This window comes from Miniopterus natalensis, chromosome 21, assembly GCF_054644295.1.
Source record: "Miniopterus natalensis isolate mMinNat1 chromosome 21, mMinNat1.hap1, whole genome shotgun sequence".
Classification (NCBI taxonomy): domain Eukaryota; kingdom Metazoa; phylum Chordata; class Mammalia; order Chiroptera; family Miniopteridae; genus Miniopterus; species Miniopterus natalensis.
Window position 1 is genome coordinate 19,856,790 of NC_142101.1, and position 17,761 is coordinate 19,874,550.

The window sequence follows — 17,761 nt, forward strand, 5'->3', positions numbered from 1 at the left end:
AGGAGCCCAGGTGGAGATGGTCCTGTGAGCCCAGAAAGGCGGTGCAGACGGAGCGGTTTCTGATTGTTTTTTCTTAATGGCAGCAAAGCTTGGAATGTCCCTGTCACATACGCAGAGGCCGAAGCTCCCAGGGCACTGGGGCATCTCCCTGAGATCTGCTGGAATGCCAGCTCGGCTCCTATCCTTACGTTCAGGGAGACAAGGGAGGTTCCCCCTGTATCCACTTGGGGCGCTAGAGGAAGCAGAGGAGTAGCCAGTGGTGAAGACCTGAAGTCCGGCCGTGGTCCTGGCTGATTCGGGTCCTGTGATCACACATGCTCACTGAGGGGGCACCCCTTTCCCATGCCCACCCAGGGGGCCCCCAGGTCGCAAGGCCCACTTTCCCCAGATCCACCTTCCCAGGCCAGGGAGGGTGCCAGGGGTCAGGGGCTGGGCTCCCCAGGCAGCTGGGCAGCGTACAGGGCCAGGGTGTGGTGCAGGAACTGGTACTGCTCCGAGGTCTGGATCATGCCCCCCCTGTGGGGAGAAGCACACAGCCCATGAGTCCCTAGGGCGATCCTGACTCCCCGGGGAGCCTGTCAGTCCCTTCATGTTCACCCATCCTCTCTGCTTCCTATTCCTGGCTGCCCCTCAGACCTTTCCCATGGGAGCCCCCTGCCCCTTACTCAGGGCTGAACCCGCGGTGGGCGGGGGTCTGTGCCGAGGAGGAGACTCTGCACACTGGCAGTGGTCTCCTCTGACTCAGCAGCTGCTGGGGCAGAACTGGCCCCTGATTCCTGAGGCCGGGCCAGGAATACTCCTGGGCCCCAAGGTTTCCTTTTCCAATAATCTTAAAAGTAAAAACAATAACCTCACACATATGTATAGTAGGTTCTCATGTCCCCAAACCACTTCCATTCAAGTTGGCTCAGTCCTTGTGGAATCTTTCTGGGGAAGTGGCTGTTGCTTCTCTCTAGAGATGGGGCCCAGGAAAATATAGTGACAGCTCTGTGCGGAGTGGCATAGTTAATTCTAGGTGCCCAGGCTGAAGTTCTGGATAGAGATTCCTTCCTGGGTGTCATTCCCCAAAGAAACAGCTCTGTAAGCAGAGGGGCCCCTTCCTTTCTCGCAGGAAGTGCCAGATGGTCATGTGCCTGTGAGCGCTCTGACCCCGAGAGGCACAGAGGCCACTCGGTGTCCTTGGTCCCACTTATGCCCACGGACCCACCTGTCCAGCCGCAGTTGGCACACGATGCCCAGGATGTCCACTTCCCCTCGGGCCTTCAGCTGTTGGCAGCCTATCCGGGTGGCGATGAAGCAGCCGGTCCGGCCAATCCCTGCACTGAATGTAGCCAGGGAGGGGACCGGAGGTCACAGGTGTCCGGGGAACCTGGGGGCCAGGCCCTGAGCCATAGTGGAAGCAGCAGGAGCTAATGCACACTATTTGGGGGCTGGGGACACCAGGTGAGGCGGGCGGTGAGGCCTTGGCAGGTAATAGCTGGCCCTGGACCAGTTACATTTCTTACTGGCCTCACTCTAAGTCTATTGCAGGCCGCCCTCAGGTCCTGTGGGCGTTTGAGGAGCTCTTGACAGTGGTTTCCAACTGACAGTGCCCACGCTGGCCTGGCTGACCCCGAACCTCCTTATCGGACAATGACTTCCTCCCAGCAGCCTCTCCACAGGGTGACGCCCAGCCCTGCTCCTGCCTCAGGTCCTTCCTCAGTTCTCTCTCTTGCCCTTTATTTTGAAAATCTCGGGCCTCCGTCTTAGGAAGTCTTCCCGAGTGAACCCTTGGTGGGAGCCACTGGCCACCTCCCATGCTGATGTCCAAGGGCCACCTGTGTGTGTGTGTGGGGGTGCATGAGCCCCTCTGTGTTCTGCTTTATTTAGGACACACACTCCTGGATAGTGTTCTTGTTTTAAACTTGTCCCCTGAGTGACCCCCACTCCACCCCAGTCCACTTTTTACTTTTTAGCCAAAGGATTCCTTCTAAATGGTAAATCCAAGTGTCTTAGCCGGTCCTATGAGGGCCCCTCTTCCTCTGGCCTTCCAGAATCATCTCTTGTCACTCTCCCCGCATAAGACCTCCAGACCCCCAGCCTCTAAACTCCCAGCGATGCATCCATTTGAGTATCTCATCTCTGGGCCTTTGCAAGTGCTGTTCCACCTGCCAGCAACACGTCCCCTCATCTGTCACCGTTCAGGTTTTAGCCCAGCTTAGAGAGGCATCCTTTGTCCTGGAAAACCTTCTCTGCCCAGAGTCTGGGTGGGGCTGCGTGGAGGGCGGGGCCGTGTACCTGCAATGGACCACGATGGGCCCCATGCCGGCAGCTGTCTCTGGGCTGTCCTCCACTTCGGCCACCAGGCGCAGCAGTGGCCCAGCCGACTCCGGGGTCTGGTGGTCAGGCCAGGCTGAGAAGAGTACATGCTTCACTGACCGGCACTCCTCCTGGTGCTAGCGTGGGGACAAGGCACGGGACCCAGGGTCAGGGAGGAGGGCACTGCTAGCCTTCTTTCCCGGTGCCAGGGGAGGGCAAGGCTGGAGTGACCCCTGGGGGGCGGTCATGGACCCCGAGCTGGTAAGGTCAGCTCTTTTCCTGCCCATCACACTCCTGCCCGCCCCCTCCGGAAATGCTGGGAAGGCACACTGGCCCGGAGACGGACAGTCCTGTTCTGCCTCCTGCTAGCACATGACTTTGAGCAAGTCCTTTCAGCTCATTTTCTTCACTGAAAAAATGGGGACAGTGGCCCTGGCAAGCGTGGCTCTGTGGTTGGAGCGTCAGTCTAAACACCAAAGGGTTAGATTCCTGTCAAAAGCACCTACCTTGGTGTGGATTTGCACCCCACCTCCAGTCGGGGCACGTGTGGGAGGCAACCAGTCCATGTGTCCCTCTCAAATTGATGTTTCTCTCTCTCTGCCTCTCCCCCCCTTCCATTCTCTCTGAAAAGCAATGGAAAAAAATATCCTAATGTGAGGATTAACAAAACAAAAAAAGTATTGGATGCGTAAACCTTGGCTCCCAGTGGAGGTCGGCCCCAGGTCCCGGAGAGGCTGGGTGGCCCGCTTCCCCGGGGACAGGCCTGTACCTGGATGGTGAGCTGCCGCACGGTGTATTCTGGGAGCTCTCTCTCCTCTTGGACACGGATCCGGAAGGGCCCGTACGTGTCCTCATCTGTGGGCCAGTAGTGGACACATTTCTAGGAGGGAAGGAGCTGGGAGTCAGAGAAGGAGGGGTCTATCAGCCGGGGCAGGGCCAGGGGAGCAGAAAGGGGAATGGGGCCCCTCCCCACCTCCATCCCTACCCCCCCTGCAGATGAAATGCTCACCCCAGCTCCACGGGGTGCATCTCAACACTTTTCTGAGAGGGGCAAGCTGGGCCTGCCTACAGTTGTCCTCAGCTCCCAGGGGAGTTCTGAGCAGCCCTGAGGTGTGGTGTGTGTGTGGTGTGGGGGTGCGGCCCTTTCTGGGCCCACCTCCTACCTCCTTGCTCTCCCGGAGCTGAGTGAGCATGACAATGAGCGACACTTCTTCCTGCCACACCATCTCCCAGAAGTCCGACACAGTGTTGGGCATCGGGCCCTGGGTCGCAATGTAGACCTTCTCCTGCCCGTCATAGCCCTGGAGAGGCAGGTGCGTAGGAGAAGGGATGGGCACAGTGAGAGGCGAGCTCTGGGGAACCTCAGGCTCTGCGGGTCCTAGGATCAGGCTGATCCTAGTGTGCACACGTAGACACGCCTGTGCACACATACAAACATGCACTCAGACACGTGCACACAGACATATGTGCACACGTAGAGACACATGTGCACACATAGAAACACACGTGTGCTCACAGACACATGTGCACATGCAGACACACATGCACATGTGCACACATACACACATGGGCAAGGTGCACAGACACACATGCAGACACAGACACAAATGTGCACATGTACACATATGCATATATGCACATGTAGACACACGCGTATGCGCACACATGCACACATGTGGACACACATGCACATGCACAAATGCACACGCCAAAAGCACACGGTGGAGAGGACGTGGGTTCTGGAATGAGGACCACCTGGGTTCAGATCCCTGTCCTGCTGCTGGCTGGCTGTGCCACCATAAGCAAGTTACCCGACTTCCGTGAGCCTCAGCTTTCTCATCTGTGAACTGGCATAACCTCTACCGTGCAGGAACAGGGTACAGGTTAGCTTCAAACTAAGAGACTAGCACACATCAGGTCCTCTTTAAATGCTTGTTTCCCTCTCCCCTGCTTTCTCCAAGGGCTGTTTCACTTTACATATTACTTTTATGTATTTAATAGCAAGATGAAGCACAGTCTCGCCAGCCCTCTTTTCTCTGATTCAGACCTCTGTTCACCTGGTTTCTGCCGGCAGGTGGGGGATCCTGTTCCCCAGGGTCCCAGCCTAACAGCTTTTTACCCCTTTGCACCTGACCACTGTCCTACCCCTTCAGGCCCCTAGACGGCGCTATTGCACATGCAGTATTTAGGGCCGTGGCAGTGGGATGCTGGAGTGGAGCTGACCTCACCTCCCGGTTCCTATTGCTTGATGTGAACCAACTCCACAGAGGAGGGGCTGCATGCGGGCAGGTAAGGGGAGGGAGAGAGAGAGAGAGGGAGGGAGGGAGAGGCCCATTTATGCCGGCACCTCCCACGCAGACTGCAGGCACCATCAGCCCTTGAGAGGCTGGGGACTGGGCTCAACCTGCCAACTCCTTCCCCATTTAGAGTTGGCAGGGATGACGTGATGGGGTGGGTCCAGGAGACTTGGGGTCCCTTTTTCTGCTTGTTTAACATCTGCTCTGTTTTTTGGGGGATGTCCTGGGAACTGTTCAGTATCTGGGCCAGCCTAGCAGGACAGCTGTGAGTCTGAGCGGGGAAACCTACAGCCCCCACGGGAGATGCTCCTGGGGCCGGCCGCAAACACACACACCCTCCCCTGCACTGCTGGCCACTCACTCGGATGTAGTTGGCATTGATGTAGTCTCCATCCTCTTGGCTCTGTGCCCGGCCAAGACACACGCGGCTCTGGGGATCTAGGAAGTCAAGTCAGCGGATGTCAGAGGTCAAAAGGTGACCTGCGAATGCAGACTCCAGCAGGCCGGGGAAAGAGAGGGCAGGTCCTGTGGTTATCACCACACCTGTGCGTAGCTAGTGAATTATTGTCTGTGTGGACAATAGGGAGCCACAGCGTGTTTTTGAGCAGCAGGGTGACATGGTCAAAGCCGTCATTGGGGGAGGCTGGCGGGTGCTGTGTAGGGTGGACTGGCGAGGAAGAAAGTGGAGAGCAGAGACCTAATGGATGTCACTGTGACACTGTGCTCCTGAGATCATATGGGTGGAGAACAGGGTCGTGTCAGAGGTGCTGCTGGGGAGGAAGCTTGGCTGAGGGCAAATATCATTGAATGAGGTGCCTAAAATCACACATAGGTGAGGCCTCTCCTCTAAGGGCAAGGGCTTTCGCAGCCCCAGTCCCAGCAGGAGGCAGAGACCAGCTCATGAGGAAGGGAGGACAGACTGGCTCTCCCAGTGCCCGCTTGGCTCAGGGCACAGGGTACTCGGGTGCTGAGGAATCTCAGGCAGAGGGACCTTCCTTCTCTGGTGGCTGTGGGGCTGGTGACAATCAGAACAAGAGCAGGACTGCTCCCTGGCCCACTGCCATGTGGGCAGAGGCTGGACCCTTGGGAGACAAGGATGGGCAGGAACCCGAGCGGACCCCTCAAGACTGGGTGTTGCCAAGGTGCGTTGGACCGATAAGGCTGCGCAGAGGGGGTGGGGGCGGGAGGGAGCGTTTCCACGGCCTCATGGCCCCAGGCCTCCTGCTGCCTGTGAAATGTAGCAGCTGCTGGTCCCAGGCCTGTCAAGCTCACAGCCCCGCGCTTCCCTCCATCTCCCTCCGGCCACTATTCCCCTGCCTCCAGCTCAGATTCTCCAAGCCCCTCTCAGGGAGCCGTCCCGATGGGGCCTCTTCCCCTGCAGGCCTTTGCTGGCTGAACACCCCATGTGGGAGGAATAGGAGGAAGGGGGTTTGGTGCCACTGGCTGGGTGACCTTGGGTGAGGCATGCAGCATCTCTGCGACTCAGTTTCCCCATTTGTAAAATAGAGATAATGATAACCGTGGCACCAACATCACGGGTTGTTCTGAGGGACTTGTGCAGAGCCTGGCCCCCAGGAAGCACCCACGTGCGGGAGATTGATTCTTGTTGATTGTGGTGTGGCTGCGACTCTCCCTCCCCCAGCCTCGCGGTGCTGGGGTGTCTGCTGAGAGCGGAGGCCCCATGTGTACTCGCTGGCTCTCCCCTGGCCGAGGCCACGCGTCCTGCCTTCTGAGCTCCTCCAGCCCCGGGGACAGTGCCTCCCGCCACCTTGCTCCCCGCCGCAGTGCTTACTTGGCAAGATGGTCTTGTATCGGTCCTTCGAGGCATGGCCAGGGATATCCAGGTCTTCGGGGCTGACAAAGTTTGGGGGGATCTTCTGGCAGGGGGAGGACACGAATGAACAGCCAAATCCCCTGCCCAGGGTCCTCCCCACCCCCCTTTTCCTGGTGGAGCTGGGCCCTGGCTGTTGGGCCCCTCCCAGCAGCTACATGTGGGTCTGGGCCGATGGAGGGCAGAGGAGAAGTGTGGGGCCGTCTCCTCCCTAGAGCCCCAGGGCCCTCTTCCCTATAGGCCCAAAGAGGAGGCCTGCCTGCGGTGCCCAGAATAGAGTGGTGCCAGCAGGCTGCCTCTGATTCAGGAGAGCAGGGTGGACCCCAAGTTCTTACCAAGAACTCCTCTTCCAGTTGCTGGGGGCTGGGCGGCTGGTGCTGCAGAACCCAGCGGCTGAGGGGGTGTCCAGCTGTGCGCAGAAAGTGCAGGGTGACCTCCCGGGGGGTGTTCACCGAGCAGATGGGCTCCACAGCCCCCAGGGACCGCACGTCCAGCACCAGAGCCACGCTGGAGCCCCGCCTGCAGGTAGACAGCCAGTGCCCCGTGAGCGCCGTGACCTCGGCTGTGCTCACTGTCAAGGAGCACGCCTGGGGGGGCCTCTCGTCTTCCCTGACCCGGGGCCCAGTGAGTTTCAAGGCTTGGGCCCCTTCTGGGCTCCTCTCCCTTGTCAGACAGAACAGGGCAGCCGGGGCCCAGCTGCTCGCTCCAGCCGCCCACCTGCCCCTCTCCTCACCTGCCCCCCAGAGCTGGGCCCACATCCAGACCCCAGGTGGCCCTTCTCCAGGGGCCCCGCCACCCAAGCTGGAACAAGGACAAGGTTGACATGAAACTCTGTGTCCCAGACATGTAAAGGGCATGCAAATGACACGCAAACGAGCAGGGTGGGTTTCCTCTGCAGACTGCAGTTAACAGCCTAGGGCTCTCTTGACTCCCCTGTCGGGGCTGGAGGGGCAGAGGGAGGTACTCAGGGCCGGGAAGGGTCTTACCTTTCCTGCAGCCGCACGTGTTTCTTGGCTGGCGCTTTGCGGGGCGGAGGCTGGGTCATGGCTGCCCCCAAAGACCCGGCAGGCAGCTGTGCTCTGGAGCGCCCCCCACGGGCCTGGACCATGCTGGGTGGGTGCTGGACCCAGGGGAGGCTCACTCAGCCATGAGTTCGCCTGAAAGATGGAGCCCCTGGGCTGCTGACCTCCAGCCTGCGGGCAGGAGAGGGACCTGCCTCCTGTTTTCACCAGGGGGTCTTCTGTTTCCCAAGAAGTGGTATCACTTTCACCATGGGGAGGGCCAGGGTCTCCACCGGGGGGACCCCAGGGCAGCCGGCAGCCTGGGGTTAGAGTACAGGCAAGATGAGAGTAGAGCTTGTGGGCAAAGGGAGAAAAGAATCCAGAAGGGGCAGAGCGGCGGAGGGGCTGCCCGAGGCCCAAGTTCAGCAAGGGGGCCCAGGTGAGGAAAGGTCAGGGAGGAAATCCAAGTGGATGTCCCTGTGGAAGGGAGGGGACGGCTCCCAGGCCCCACTTCACCTGCAGGCCCAGCCCACGGGCCTTCTCTGAGTAGGAAACCTGAGGCCTCCGCAGCCAGTGGGGACCCAAGGGTGCCGGCCGCCAGCCCCTAGTGGGACCCTCTCCTGACTGCGGGCAGTCCCCTCCCAAGTCCATCCTGACTTCTGGGGTCCTGTCCAGGGAGGTAGACTTGGGGGTGTTCCTTCCTCCTCGGCCCATCCCCCCATCTCCTGCCTCTCTAACCGTCACAGGAAATGGCCTCACCAAGCCCTTGGGCGACAGCGCATGGTGAGGCGACAGTGGGGGCAGGAGAGGGGCAGGAGATGGGTGCCGTCTCCTCTTGGGGGACAGTCCCCATCCTCCAGAGCCAGGGTCACAACTTCCGAGCTGCGTGTGGCGTGTGTGTGTGACTGTTAGAGTTCCTGAGGCCGCAGGGGCCGAGGCGAGGGGGCAGAGTGGCCTGTGCGGTGTGAGTGGCACAGAGGGGCTCTCCCCCAGCAAGAAGGGCTCCCCAGCTTTGTTCTCCTAGCGGCCCCCTGGGGCCCCTTGCCTGGCCCCCTTGGGGACGACATCAGCTAGATCTGCACCTATTCCCCAGCCGGGCACTATGGCACCCAATGCATCCACCTCAGAGATGTGCGCCTGTCTCCCCAGGGCTCCCACCACCCCAGGGCCGCAGGACTCCTCCTCCCCTCATTCTGGACTTACCGGAGTAGCTGTACCCCGCAGGCTGCCTCTTGCCAGCTGTCTGTCTGTCTGTCGGTCTGTCTTTGAGGCTAAGGAGGCTTCAGGAAGCCAGCTTCCTCCCTCCGCCCCTCCTAGCTGCCACCCACGCACACCCAGCTGCACGCTGCCCGCCTGCTGCCACCAGGGGTCGGGTGCCTCCCATTGTGCCCCTCCAAGGACAGGCTGGCAGCGTCCTGGGACCAAGGCCCTGCTCCTGGGACTGGACGCGAGCCGGACATTCCTGACCACCCAGTTCCCCTGCTCCAAACCCTTCTCCTGGGCTGTTTCTCTGCTGGGCTGGTCACGTTCAACCTGCCTGCTCACTGGGCAGAGCTCAGCTGACCCCCAGGTGGCTGCTGCTCAGGCCGACTTTGGCCAGAGGCCGATGTCCACCTCTCCGCTCCTGCCTCAGAGCCCTGGCCCTGGTCGCACTGGCCCCTTTCAGGGTGGGGAGTTCACGGTCAGGCATGGGCTGTGTCTTCCCGGAGCAGAGCTGGGCACCCACGGGGTGGGCGGGAGAAGAGGCAGGAACCCCATTCCTCAGTGGGCCAGAGAGGCCCAGGCCAGGCCCAGAGGGTCATCCCCAGGCCCTGAGCCGCACCCCAGCTCCCAGCTGCTTCTGGTCGGAGATGGGCTGGTCGCCTGGGAGAAGGTAGCAGAGACGGCTTATAGAAGGGTCTGAGGGGCCTTGGCTGGCCCCAGTCCCCTCCAGGCCTCCTTCCAGGGCCCTGACATCTACTCAGAAGACTTACAGAGAGTGGACAGTCCTCACCCTCACTCCAGGGGGCTCCCATGTCTTCTTCCCTGCTGGGCGCCTGGAGCGTGGCCCCCAGGTCCAGGGCTCCACTGCCCCCCCCGCCTGGCCTCCGCAGGCCCAGCTGGTTCATGCTCGCGGCACCTCTGTCTCCCTTTACCTTGTAACATTCCAGACACCCTTCCCTTCCTGGCCCCCCACACACTGCACCGTCCTATCTCTTCCTCCCACTTCTCTCATTCAGCCGTCAAACGGTGACAGCCAGAAAGAAGTGATGTACAGTAGGCTCCGGGGTGGAACGCAGGAGGGGCGGTGGGCAGGGCTGGCCCGTGGGAAAGGGGGCTGGAGGTGAACAGGACGACCCTTTGGGGCTGGCAGCCTCCCAGCATGGCCCTTGCTCTTGGCCATGGGGACCAGGGACGGGCTCCTCTCTGTAGCCAGCTGGTCCTGGACCCTCCCTCCCTGGGGATGGTTTTCCCACAAGGAAGCTGATCAGAGCTGGGTTGCAGTCAGCCCCCGAGAGCATGGGAGTCCCTGGATACCTGTGGAAAGTGACCCGAGGCTGGCCTCTGTCTCAGCCGCCCCCCCAAACCTGAGAGTCAATAGTGGGGCCCTGAGGTCCAAGAGGGGGCAAGGGGTGTTGGAAAGAGGGCCACCCCCTCTGGGCAAGGCTGGTGATTGTTATGAGAACAGGAAGCTGGGGGAGCACAGGGAGGGAGGAGGAAGCGGGCTAAGCCTCCCCCGCAGGGCGGCCGGTGCCCTGGTTTCCATGGCCTGAGCCCTGTTGACTGTGAGCTCCCCTCACCTCCCTAGGTCAGTCCCACAGCAGTCAGGGGAGCTGGAAGCTGAGCACTTGGGCAGAGAACAAGGTGGTGGGGGTCATGGGTGGGTGCCAGGCAAGACATCGAGCTCAGGTCCTGGAGCTCATTTCCCTTTGAGTGTGTTTGGGGGGGACAGTCACTGCTGCCTCCTGCCCACTCCTCTTCTTCTTCGACATGCCCGGACATAGGGGAGTGGGGGGCTCCGTGGGGGGAGAGCACAGCCCCCCAAGCCCCTGAGGGGACAGCAGCCCCTCCCCAACCTGGCCTAGGGGCCTGCGACACCCTGTCTGCCCTTCCTGGCTGCTGCGAGAGGGGAAGGCTGGAGGTCCCTGGGAGTGATCTTTCTCCAGGACCTTCCCCTCTCCTGGCATGGGCCTGCCCCCAGGGGCTCTCAGCCTTCATCCCTTCAACTGCTGACCTGCCTTCCAGAGCTGGGGTTTAGGTTCCAGCCTCCCTGACTCCCGAGAAAGCATACCCACAGCTGAGCCAGAAAGCCCCGTGTGTGCCGAGTGACCTCCCTGGGCGCAGGCTCCTCTCCTCAGCGGGATGGCCACAGGACCACCACTAGCTTAGCTCAGAAGGTTCACCCAGTGCCGAGCCGAGCACTAGGGAGCTGCCAGCGGGAGAAGCCAACCAGGGGAGGGCTGGTGGGGGGAGCATCTGGTCAGACCCAGGCCTCTGACTGGTCTCTCAGCCGGGGCCCCTTCCTCAAGCCAGACCCTGGGAGAGGGCTGCCTCGAGCACACTGCCACCCTCCCCCAGCCATTCCCAGTGCCCTGTCCCCAGATCCCTGCTGCCTTCCTGCAGCCCAGTCAGGGAAACCAAGGCCACCCCCTTCCTGTGACCTTCCCAAGGTGTGGGAGGGAGAGTGGGAGACCTGCCCCTCTCCTGCTTGGTGACTGTCCTCCCCCAGCGTGGGGGGTGCCCAAGGCTGGCTTCATGCAGGGGAAGGGGGGCAGAAGGGTGCTCCCTGGGACAGCTGTGGGAGAGGCCGGCTGGCTCACACAGGGCCGGGACCCCTGGACCATCCCGCCTGGACCATCCCCTGCCCTCCTCGGCCGCCCGGCTGGCCCTTACCAGGAGGAAACAGTGAGGTGCTCTGAGACCTCAGGAGGACCCCAGGGGCTCTCTTGGGAGAGGATGTGGCTTTGTCTGTGGAAGTGGTTAGTGGGGACGAGACACAGCCCTGTGGGACTTTTTTTTTTTTGCTGAATGAAGAGGCTGGGGCTGGGGAGGGTGCTTGTTATCTCTCTGCAGCCTCTCTGTAGTCCCTGCCCCATCCGCAGCTGCCCCAGGCAGGGGGGGAGGCTGGCAGGTGTGCCTCTGTGCTATCCTCAACAGGCCCCTCCTGTGGGGACCCCTGGGGAGGGCCTGGGGTCCCCCCAAACCGAGTCTGCTACACTTCTTCCCCTTAGATTCTGAATCAGGGTGTCTCTGCCCTGTTCCTTTCCTCTCTGCTGCTGTGGAGACTCCACCAGAGGTGCCCCAGGTGAGGGGGTGGCACGGGGGTGGGGGTGGGGGGTCCTCGCCAGCCTGGGACAGCCTCCCTTTCGGATCAGCTTCTCTAGTTGCCCTCCCCTGGTTCCTCTGAAAGAGCACACGCGTGCATGTGCGCACACATGCGCGCACACAGGCACACACACATGCAGCGGGAAAATCTGATGAGTCTGCAGGGCTCTGTTTCCAGGCCCTGGTCCAGGGCCGGTGGGCCGCTCTGAGGTTTGGGGCGGGCGGAGCAGAGGAGGGGCAGGCAGCTGGCTGGGCCCGAGCTGGGAGGCGGCTGAGGTGGCCTCTGCAGTCCTGTTCTCCTGGCCCTGGCAGTCGCGTGGGGACTTCTATCTCTGGAAGGACAAATAGAATTCTGATAGTGACGGGAGAGAAGGCCAGTGTGTGAGACGGCCGTGGGTGGTGGGAGAAGAGGCGGGAGGGGCAGCTTGATGCTGGGCCGAGGCTTTAAATTTCGCTAAGTGGACCACGGGGAGCTATGAGGGGCTGTTGACTGTGGGGGAAACACGGCCTGGTTTCAGAGGGGCTGGTGAAGAGGGTGGGCTGGGAGACTCTTTTTGGTACATCTGGGTCTTATTCTCCAGTAGGTTTTTCTGCCCCATCCAGGTAGGCCGGGCGGTGAAGCCACCCCTCCTGGCTTGAGTTCTGGGGCACACAGGTGTGCATGCGTTTGTGCACGTACTGGGGTGTTCACAGTGTCCTCACTCCCTGTGTGCTGGGTGGGGCCTAGGGGGGCCAACGTGTTCCTGCCCTACACCCCCGCAGGGCTACCCGCCGCAGCAGGAATTCGTTGCCACCCGGGGGCATCTCAAGAAAACCTGCAGCCCTGGCGGCTGGCGCGGGGACCGCAGGTCCGCATCCCGGCCGTGCTGGCTCTGGGCCTGCAGTTCCCGAGCCTGACCACCAGGTGGCACACGTTCTCCTTGCAGGAGTGACCTGGGTGTCAGGTGCCCCGGGCCGCCCAGCTGGGGAAGCAGGGGGACCAGGCCCTCGAGCGCCCAGCTGGCCTCTGCTATTTCCCACTGTGCCCACTTGATCTTGCTCTCGGCGGAGAAGGGATTAGGAGTCCGACGGGGCGAAGCCTGCCAGGGTGGGCACCCAAAATGGGGCGTCTGCATCCTGCCTTTCAGCAAGAAAGGCGGCCTCCGGGCAGCTTCACCTGAGCAGCCACCAGGGGGCGCTGTGGACCACAGTGCGCTCCGAGGGGCGTGGGAGCGGGAGACGCAGGGAGCCTTCCTCGTCGGACACCCCGTGTCTGCCCCGGGGAGCAGAAGGCCCTTCTCTACAGCTGTCCGAACAGCGCCCTGGCGGCCGGGCTGCCCTAGGTGGTCACTGCGCTGAGCAGGAGCGGGAGAGGTGTGTGCTGCTGGGCGGGCGGGCAGCCCCAGGGAGCCTGCCGTCGGGGCTCCGGGCTGTGGAGTCGGGGAGCGAAGAGCGTGGGCGAGCCCGAGGCCGGGCGTGTTCTGCCCATGAGCCTCCAAGGAGGAAGAAAGGGCCTCGGAGACTTCGGGTCACGGAGCCCAGGGCAAGGGCCTGTGGCCACGGGGAGGACACCTGGCTGGGCCGGGGGCTGGCTGCACTGGCCAACCCACAGCTGACCTCCTGGGGGCTTTCCCCGGGGGCGGCCCCTACCCCCAGCCCTCCAGCTCCCCAGTTTTCAGTCTCTAGTGTCTGGGGTGCCTGGGTCCAGAGCCCCAGTTACTCAAGGTCTCCCCCCTCCCCCTCAATATGCAGTAAAACGGATCCTGCTCCCAGCTCCTCTTCTGGGCCACCCTGGCCCTCCCTACCTGCCAGCATCCCCAAGGGCCCCTCAGCCCTGCCACACTGCCTTGAAGGCAGGAGGGGCCAGGTGTTCTTGCCCCCCCCCCCCCAGCCTCCGAGGCAGGTGGGAGGGAAAGCAGCCAGGGGTCCCGCCCCAGGGCGTTTGAGCCGCAGCTGCACCTCTGGCCGCCAGGGGGCGCCAGCCCGCTGCCTTTGGGGCTCTGACAGCCGCGGGACTCCCTCCGCCTGGCCCCCGGCCAGGTCCTGGGAGCGGGATCCAGGTGGCCCCGGGGCCTGCAGCCCGACCGAGTCGCGTGCAAAGTGCGCTCCGCGGGTGGAAATGCGCACCCACATCTTAGGCGGCAGGGCACGGGCCTCCTCCCCAGTGCCCACCACCCCGTCCCAGCTGCCAGGGGAGCCCTGCCCAGCCTGACCTCTCAGGACAACCCCTCTCTTCCCTCTCCCAGGAGACGGGGTGACAAGGACCGACCCTAAGCTCCAGTCCCCGGGCTGCCCCCCGATCAGCGGGGTGACCTTGGCCAAATCGCTTTCTGGGGCCTCAGTTTCCCCCTGCGGTGGTAGAGGGCGTGGGCGCCTATGGGAACCCTTGAGGGTGCTTCCAGGGGGCCTCCTCCAGGGCCCCTGTGACCCGTGGCTGTCCCTGCGGACGACAGGGTCTGAGCCCACAAGCCTGGGCCCTGGGCCGTGGCCCACACAAGCGCGGGTCCCTGCGATGCGGGCGCTGCGCGCGGCTGTGGGGCTTCTCGGCTGTTTTTTCTTCCCTGGGTGGAATTCCTGCCAGCTCGGAAGGGGCGAGTCGCGGCGCAGAAAGTTTCCTTGGCTCCTCCTCTGCGTGTCGCCCTCCCCTGCCAAGCCCAGCCCGTGAAGCGAGTAGCGCACTCGGCGATGCCTGCGCCGCTCTGACTGCGCCGCCCCGCGCCCGCCGCTGCGCCCCGAGAGAGCCCGGGGGCCGCCCCTCCCGCCGGCGACGGCGCTGCGCCCCCCCAGCCGCACCCCCGGGGCGCCCGCCGCCGGCCGCCAGGTGCCGGGCCCCGCCGCCGCGATGCCCTGCGCGCCCGGGCTGCGCGCGCTCTGGCTGTGCGCCGCGCTCTGCGCCTCCCCGGGCGCCCCGCAGCCCGGCCCGGCGCCCGCCGCCTGCCCGGCCCCCTGCCACTGCCAGGAGGACGGCGTCACGCTGTGGGCCGACTGCTCGGAGCTCGGGCTCTCCGCGGTGCCCCGGGACCTGGCCCCCCTGACGGCTTACCTGTGAGTACCGGCCTCGCGTCCCTATGGCCCCCGCGGGGGCCCGCCCGGCCGCCGTCTGGGGCACCTGCTGGGTGGGTGCCTTGCGCGTGGACATCGGGGAGGTTCTCTCCCCTTCCAGTGGCCCGACCGCTGGGGACAGGGGCTGGAGAGGTCAGGCTGAATCTCAGACAGGCTGTGCTGGGGCTTCCCTTCCTGGTCCGCAGTCCTCCCTGTCCTGCGGGTTCCCTGCGGGAGCTCAGGCTTGGTAAGAGGCGGGTCTCTGGACCCTGAGCTGGAGGGACTGGGCTTAGCGACCCCTTCCCTTCAAAAGAGCCCAGAGGGCGGCTGAGGGCGAGCCTGAGTGAGTTGGGGGGGCTCCAGTGGGTGCAAAGGTCTGCTCCTCTCTGGTGGCCCGGACAGCAGAGCTGTCCCTCTGAGGCTGGGTGGCCTTGGTGGGGGGTCCCAGAAGCTGGGAAAAGAGCCTTACCCACCCTTGCCTCCTCCAAAAGGGACCCTGCCAGCACCGAGTCCCTTCTCCGAGGCCTCCTGGCTCCCCCGGGGGGCCTCTGCGAAGTCACATCCCAGGAGGCAGTGTTGGAGACGCTAATTTGTGGGCAGGCGCCGAGGCTGAAAACCAGAGAACCATTTTTAGAGTCTGAGTTGGGGTGAGATGACGCGTGAAGGGGACCCTCTCGGGGGCAGCTGTCCAGAGGACGGCTCGCGGGAGCTTCCCCTCCGAGCCCGGGGGCTCTGGCTGCGGTGCCCCGGGCAGGAGGGGCGTGCGAGCTCACTCCCCGCCGCCTGCTGCACTCCCACCCACGCCCTGGGGAAAGGGAAGGTAACCGCCCAGCCCTGCCCAGGCTCCCGCAGCTTTCCTCAGAGGGCAGAGCAGGTGGAAATACTGGGGCCATCGGTCCCGGGGCGGAGTCTTGCAACCTCCTGGCTTTGAGGCTTCAGGACCTGGGGGCTCTGAGGGAGACAGAGCCGGGACGGTTTTCACAAGTGTCTGGAGTGTCTGCTGAACCAAGTGGGACCAGGGCGCTCAGTGCTGGCCCGTCCTGGATGGGCATGGAGGGCCCTGGTTTCAGCCCCTCACAGGGCTCCCCTCCCTGTCTCTCTGCCCTGAGTTGGGATGACCCCTCCACTCCCAGAGGCACAGGGTAGGGGCCAGGGGACGCAGTGGGGGGAGAAATAGTGTCCGTATTCCAGAAGGGCACCCCTCTCCCCCAATCCGGGGGCTGAAGGCAGGGGTACCCGCTGTGAGCCAAGCCGGGGCAGCCCCCCTGTGGCCCCTGCATATATATTGGGGTGTGTGACATTGATTCATTTGAGGACGGGGTTCTGTGGCTAAAAAGTTTGGAAATCGGGGTGGGGGCAGGAGAAAGGTACCTCTCCTGTGTTGAGGGGGTTGGGGGGGGTAACACCTCCTGGGCTGATTGGTCCAGTCTCCTCTCCAGCACCTGTCTCCCTGGCAACCTTTTCTCGGGAAGAGCCTGGGAAGGAAGGAACATGGCACCTTGGGGATCTGAGCATCCCATGCCCAGGCCCCACGCTCTTGTCACAGGTCCCCGGGGCTGTGAGGGCTGCATTTGGGTTCAGAGGAGGTGGGGTGTCCTGAGCTGGTCCTGGGTCTCCCTGGGGATTGAGAAAGCTCTGTCCCTAGACACACACGGTGCTTCTGAGAGGGGGAGGGGACTTTGGGAATTTAGTGGTGGGCCCTGGAGTGTGGAAGGGGGGCCTGGGGCTGTGGAGCTGTCCCCTCTGGACTGGGGTGAAGGGGTCTCTCCTGGAGCCGCTGGCCGGAGCGTGGCTCAGAGGAGGAGCCTTCTCTCTTTGCCTCTAGGAGAGCAGCCCCGAGGGTTGTCGCTGAGAAGAGCCTGGCCAGGGAGGACCCTGGGCCCCTTCCCCTTCTCAGCAACGTTGGGAAGCGGCCACTCTCGCTGTGCACCGAGCCGCCTGGCTCTTGCCGAGGGGGGCGTGAGTTTGCATCTGATGTGACCACAGTGCCCCTCTGTCTGGGCCACCAAACCCTGGCTCCTTCCCAGCTCTGCCACCTGTGGAGAGCCACCCAGCTCCTTGGAGCTCAGGTCCTTCCTTCATCCGTGGAGAGAAGTGGCTGCTTGGAGGGCTGAGCGAGGTCACGTGTCGGTATCAAGCCCGGTGCCTGGCAGGCAGGGTGGCCCCTGAATAGTGGCTGTTACCGTCTCGCCTCCTGTCTGTCGGGTGTTCGGTGGAGGGGAAGGAAGCTCCCGGGCCCTTCACGCAGGAGGGACGCTGAGCCCTGGGTGGGTGCAGACCTCCCGGAGGAGGAGAGGGGTGCTGCTCTTGGTCAAGGCTTGGCTGTTCTGGGGCTTGGTGGACGTCGGGGACGGGGGTGAGATGGGAGGGGGCCCTGAGGTTCCTGATGCTGGGCGAAGGTGAAAGGTAAGACTGAAGCGCCGGACGGACAGGAAGTGAGCCAGAGGGAACTTGGGGATCCTGAGAGGGAGCCGTGGATGAGACCACAGGGGCACCAAGGAACTAGGGGCCCCAGGAGACCCCTGTGGGTCCTTGACTCCCACACCCAATAAATAATACTTCACAGCTGCTCCCGCCCTGGGCTCAGCATCCCTCCTCTAGCCAGCCCCTTTCACGGGGTGCATATCTCGACCGCCCCATCTTGGTTCCAGGGAGGACCAGACGCCCCTTTATGTCCAGCTGCCACCCTCTCCTCCAACCTAAAGTCCAAAATGACTGCTTGGGTCCCTGCTTGACCAAGGTTGGGAAGATGGGCTTCAGACACCCACAGTCCTCCAGGTGGCTCTCGTGGGTTCAGGTCTCCTCCTGAGCGAGCTGTCCTCTCAGGGAGGCTCATGGAGACGTTCTGCCCGGGAAGGGCCTGTTCTCGGACCCCCCTGGGGGAGAGGGAGCCCCGGCTGTGGGACGTGCCAATCCGAGGGTGACAGGCAGGCCCTCGCTCCATGCCATCCCGCGTCCGCACAGCGAAGGGACAGGACCACTCGGGCAAGGACCCAGGGCCGTCCTTG

General features: G+C 63.1%; 2 protein-coding genes across 3 annotated transcripts in view; one reads left to right on the forward strand and one right to left on the reverse strand.

The window, feature by feature from the left end:
• Nucleotides 1-422: 422 nt before the first annotated feature.
• On the reverse strand, nt 423-7,549 carry PTPN7 (protein tyrosine phosphatase non-receptor type 7). 2 transcript variants are annotated; one of them, XM_087828851.1, is made up of 9 exons: nt 7,413-7,549; nt 6,762-6,945; nt 6,388-6,469; nt 4,957-5,033; nt 3,462-3,599; nt 3,068-3,178; nt 2,278-2,435; nt 1,208-1,321; nt 423-516 (listed from the first exon to the last, which is right to left on the reverse strand). In XM_087828851.1, exons 1-9 carry the CDS (start codon nt 7,532-7,534, stop codon nt 423-425), a joined length of 1,080 nt encoding a protein of 359 aa, XP_087684977.1. In that variant the 5' UTR covers nt 7,535-7,549. The 2 variants fall into 2 exon arrangements, with proteins under 2 accessions (XP_087684977.1, XP_016067080.1); XM_016211594.2 differs by having other exon boundaries at nt 6,388-6,472.
• A 7,004-nt stretch (nt 7,550-14,553) lies between these two features.
• Nucleotides 14,554-17,761, forward strand: part of LGR6 (leucine rich repeat containing G protein-coupled receptor 6) — a 46,718-nt gene continuing 43,510 nt past the window's right edge. The window contains exon 1 of the mRNA XM_087828977.1: nt 14,554-14,756. Coding sequence (XP_087685103.1) covers nt 14,554-14,756 — 203 coding nt within the window. The remainder of the gene's footprint in view (nt 14,757-17,761) is intronic.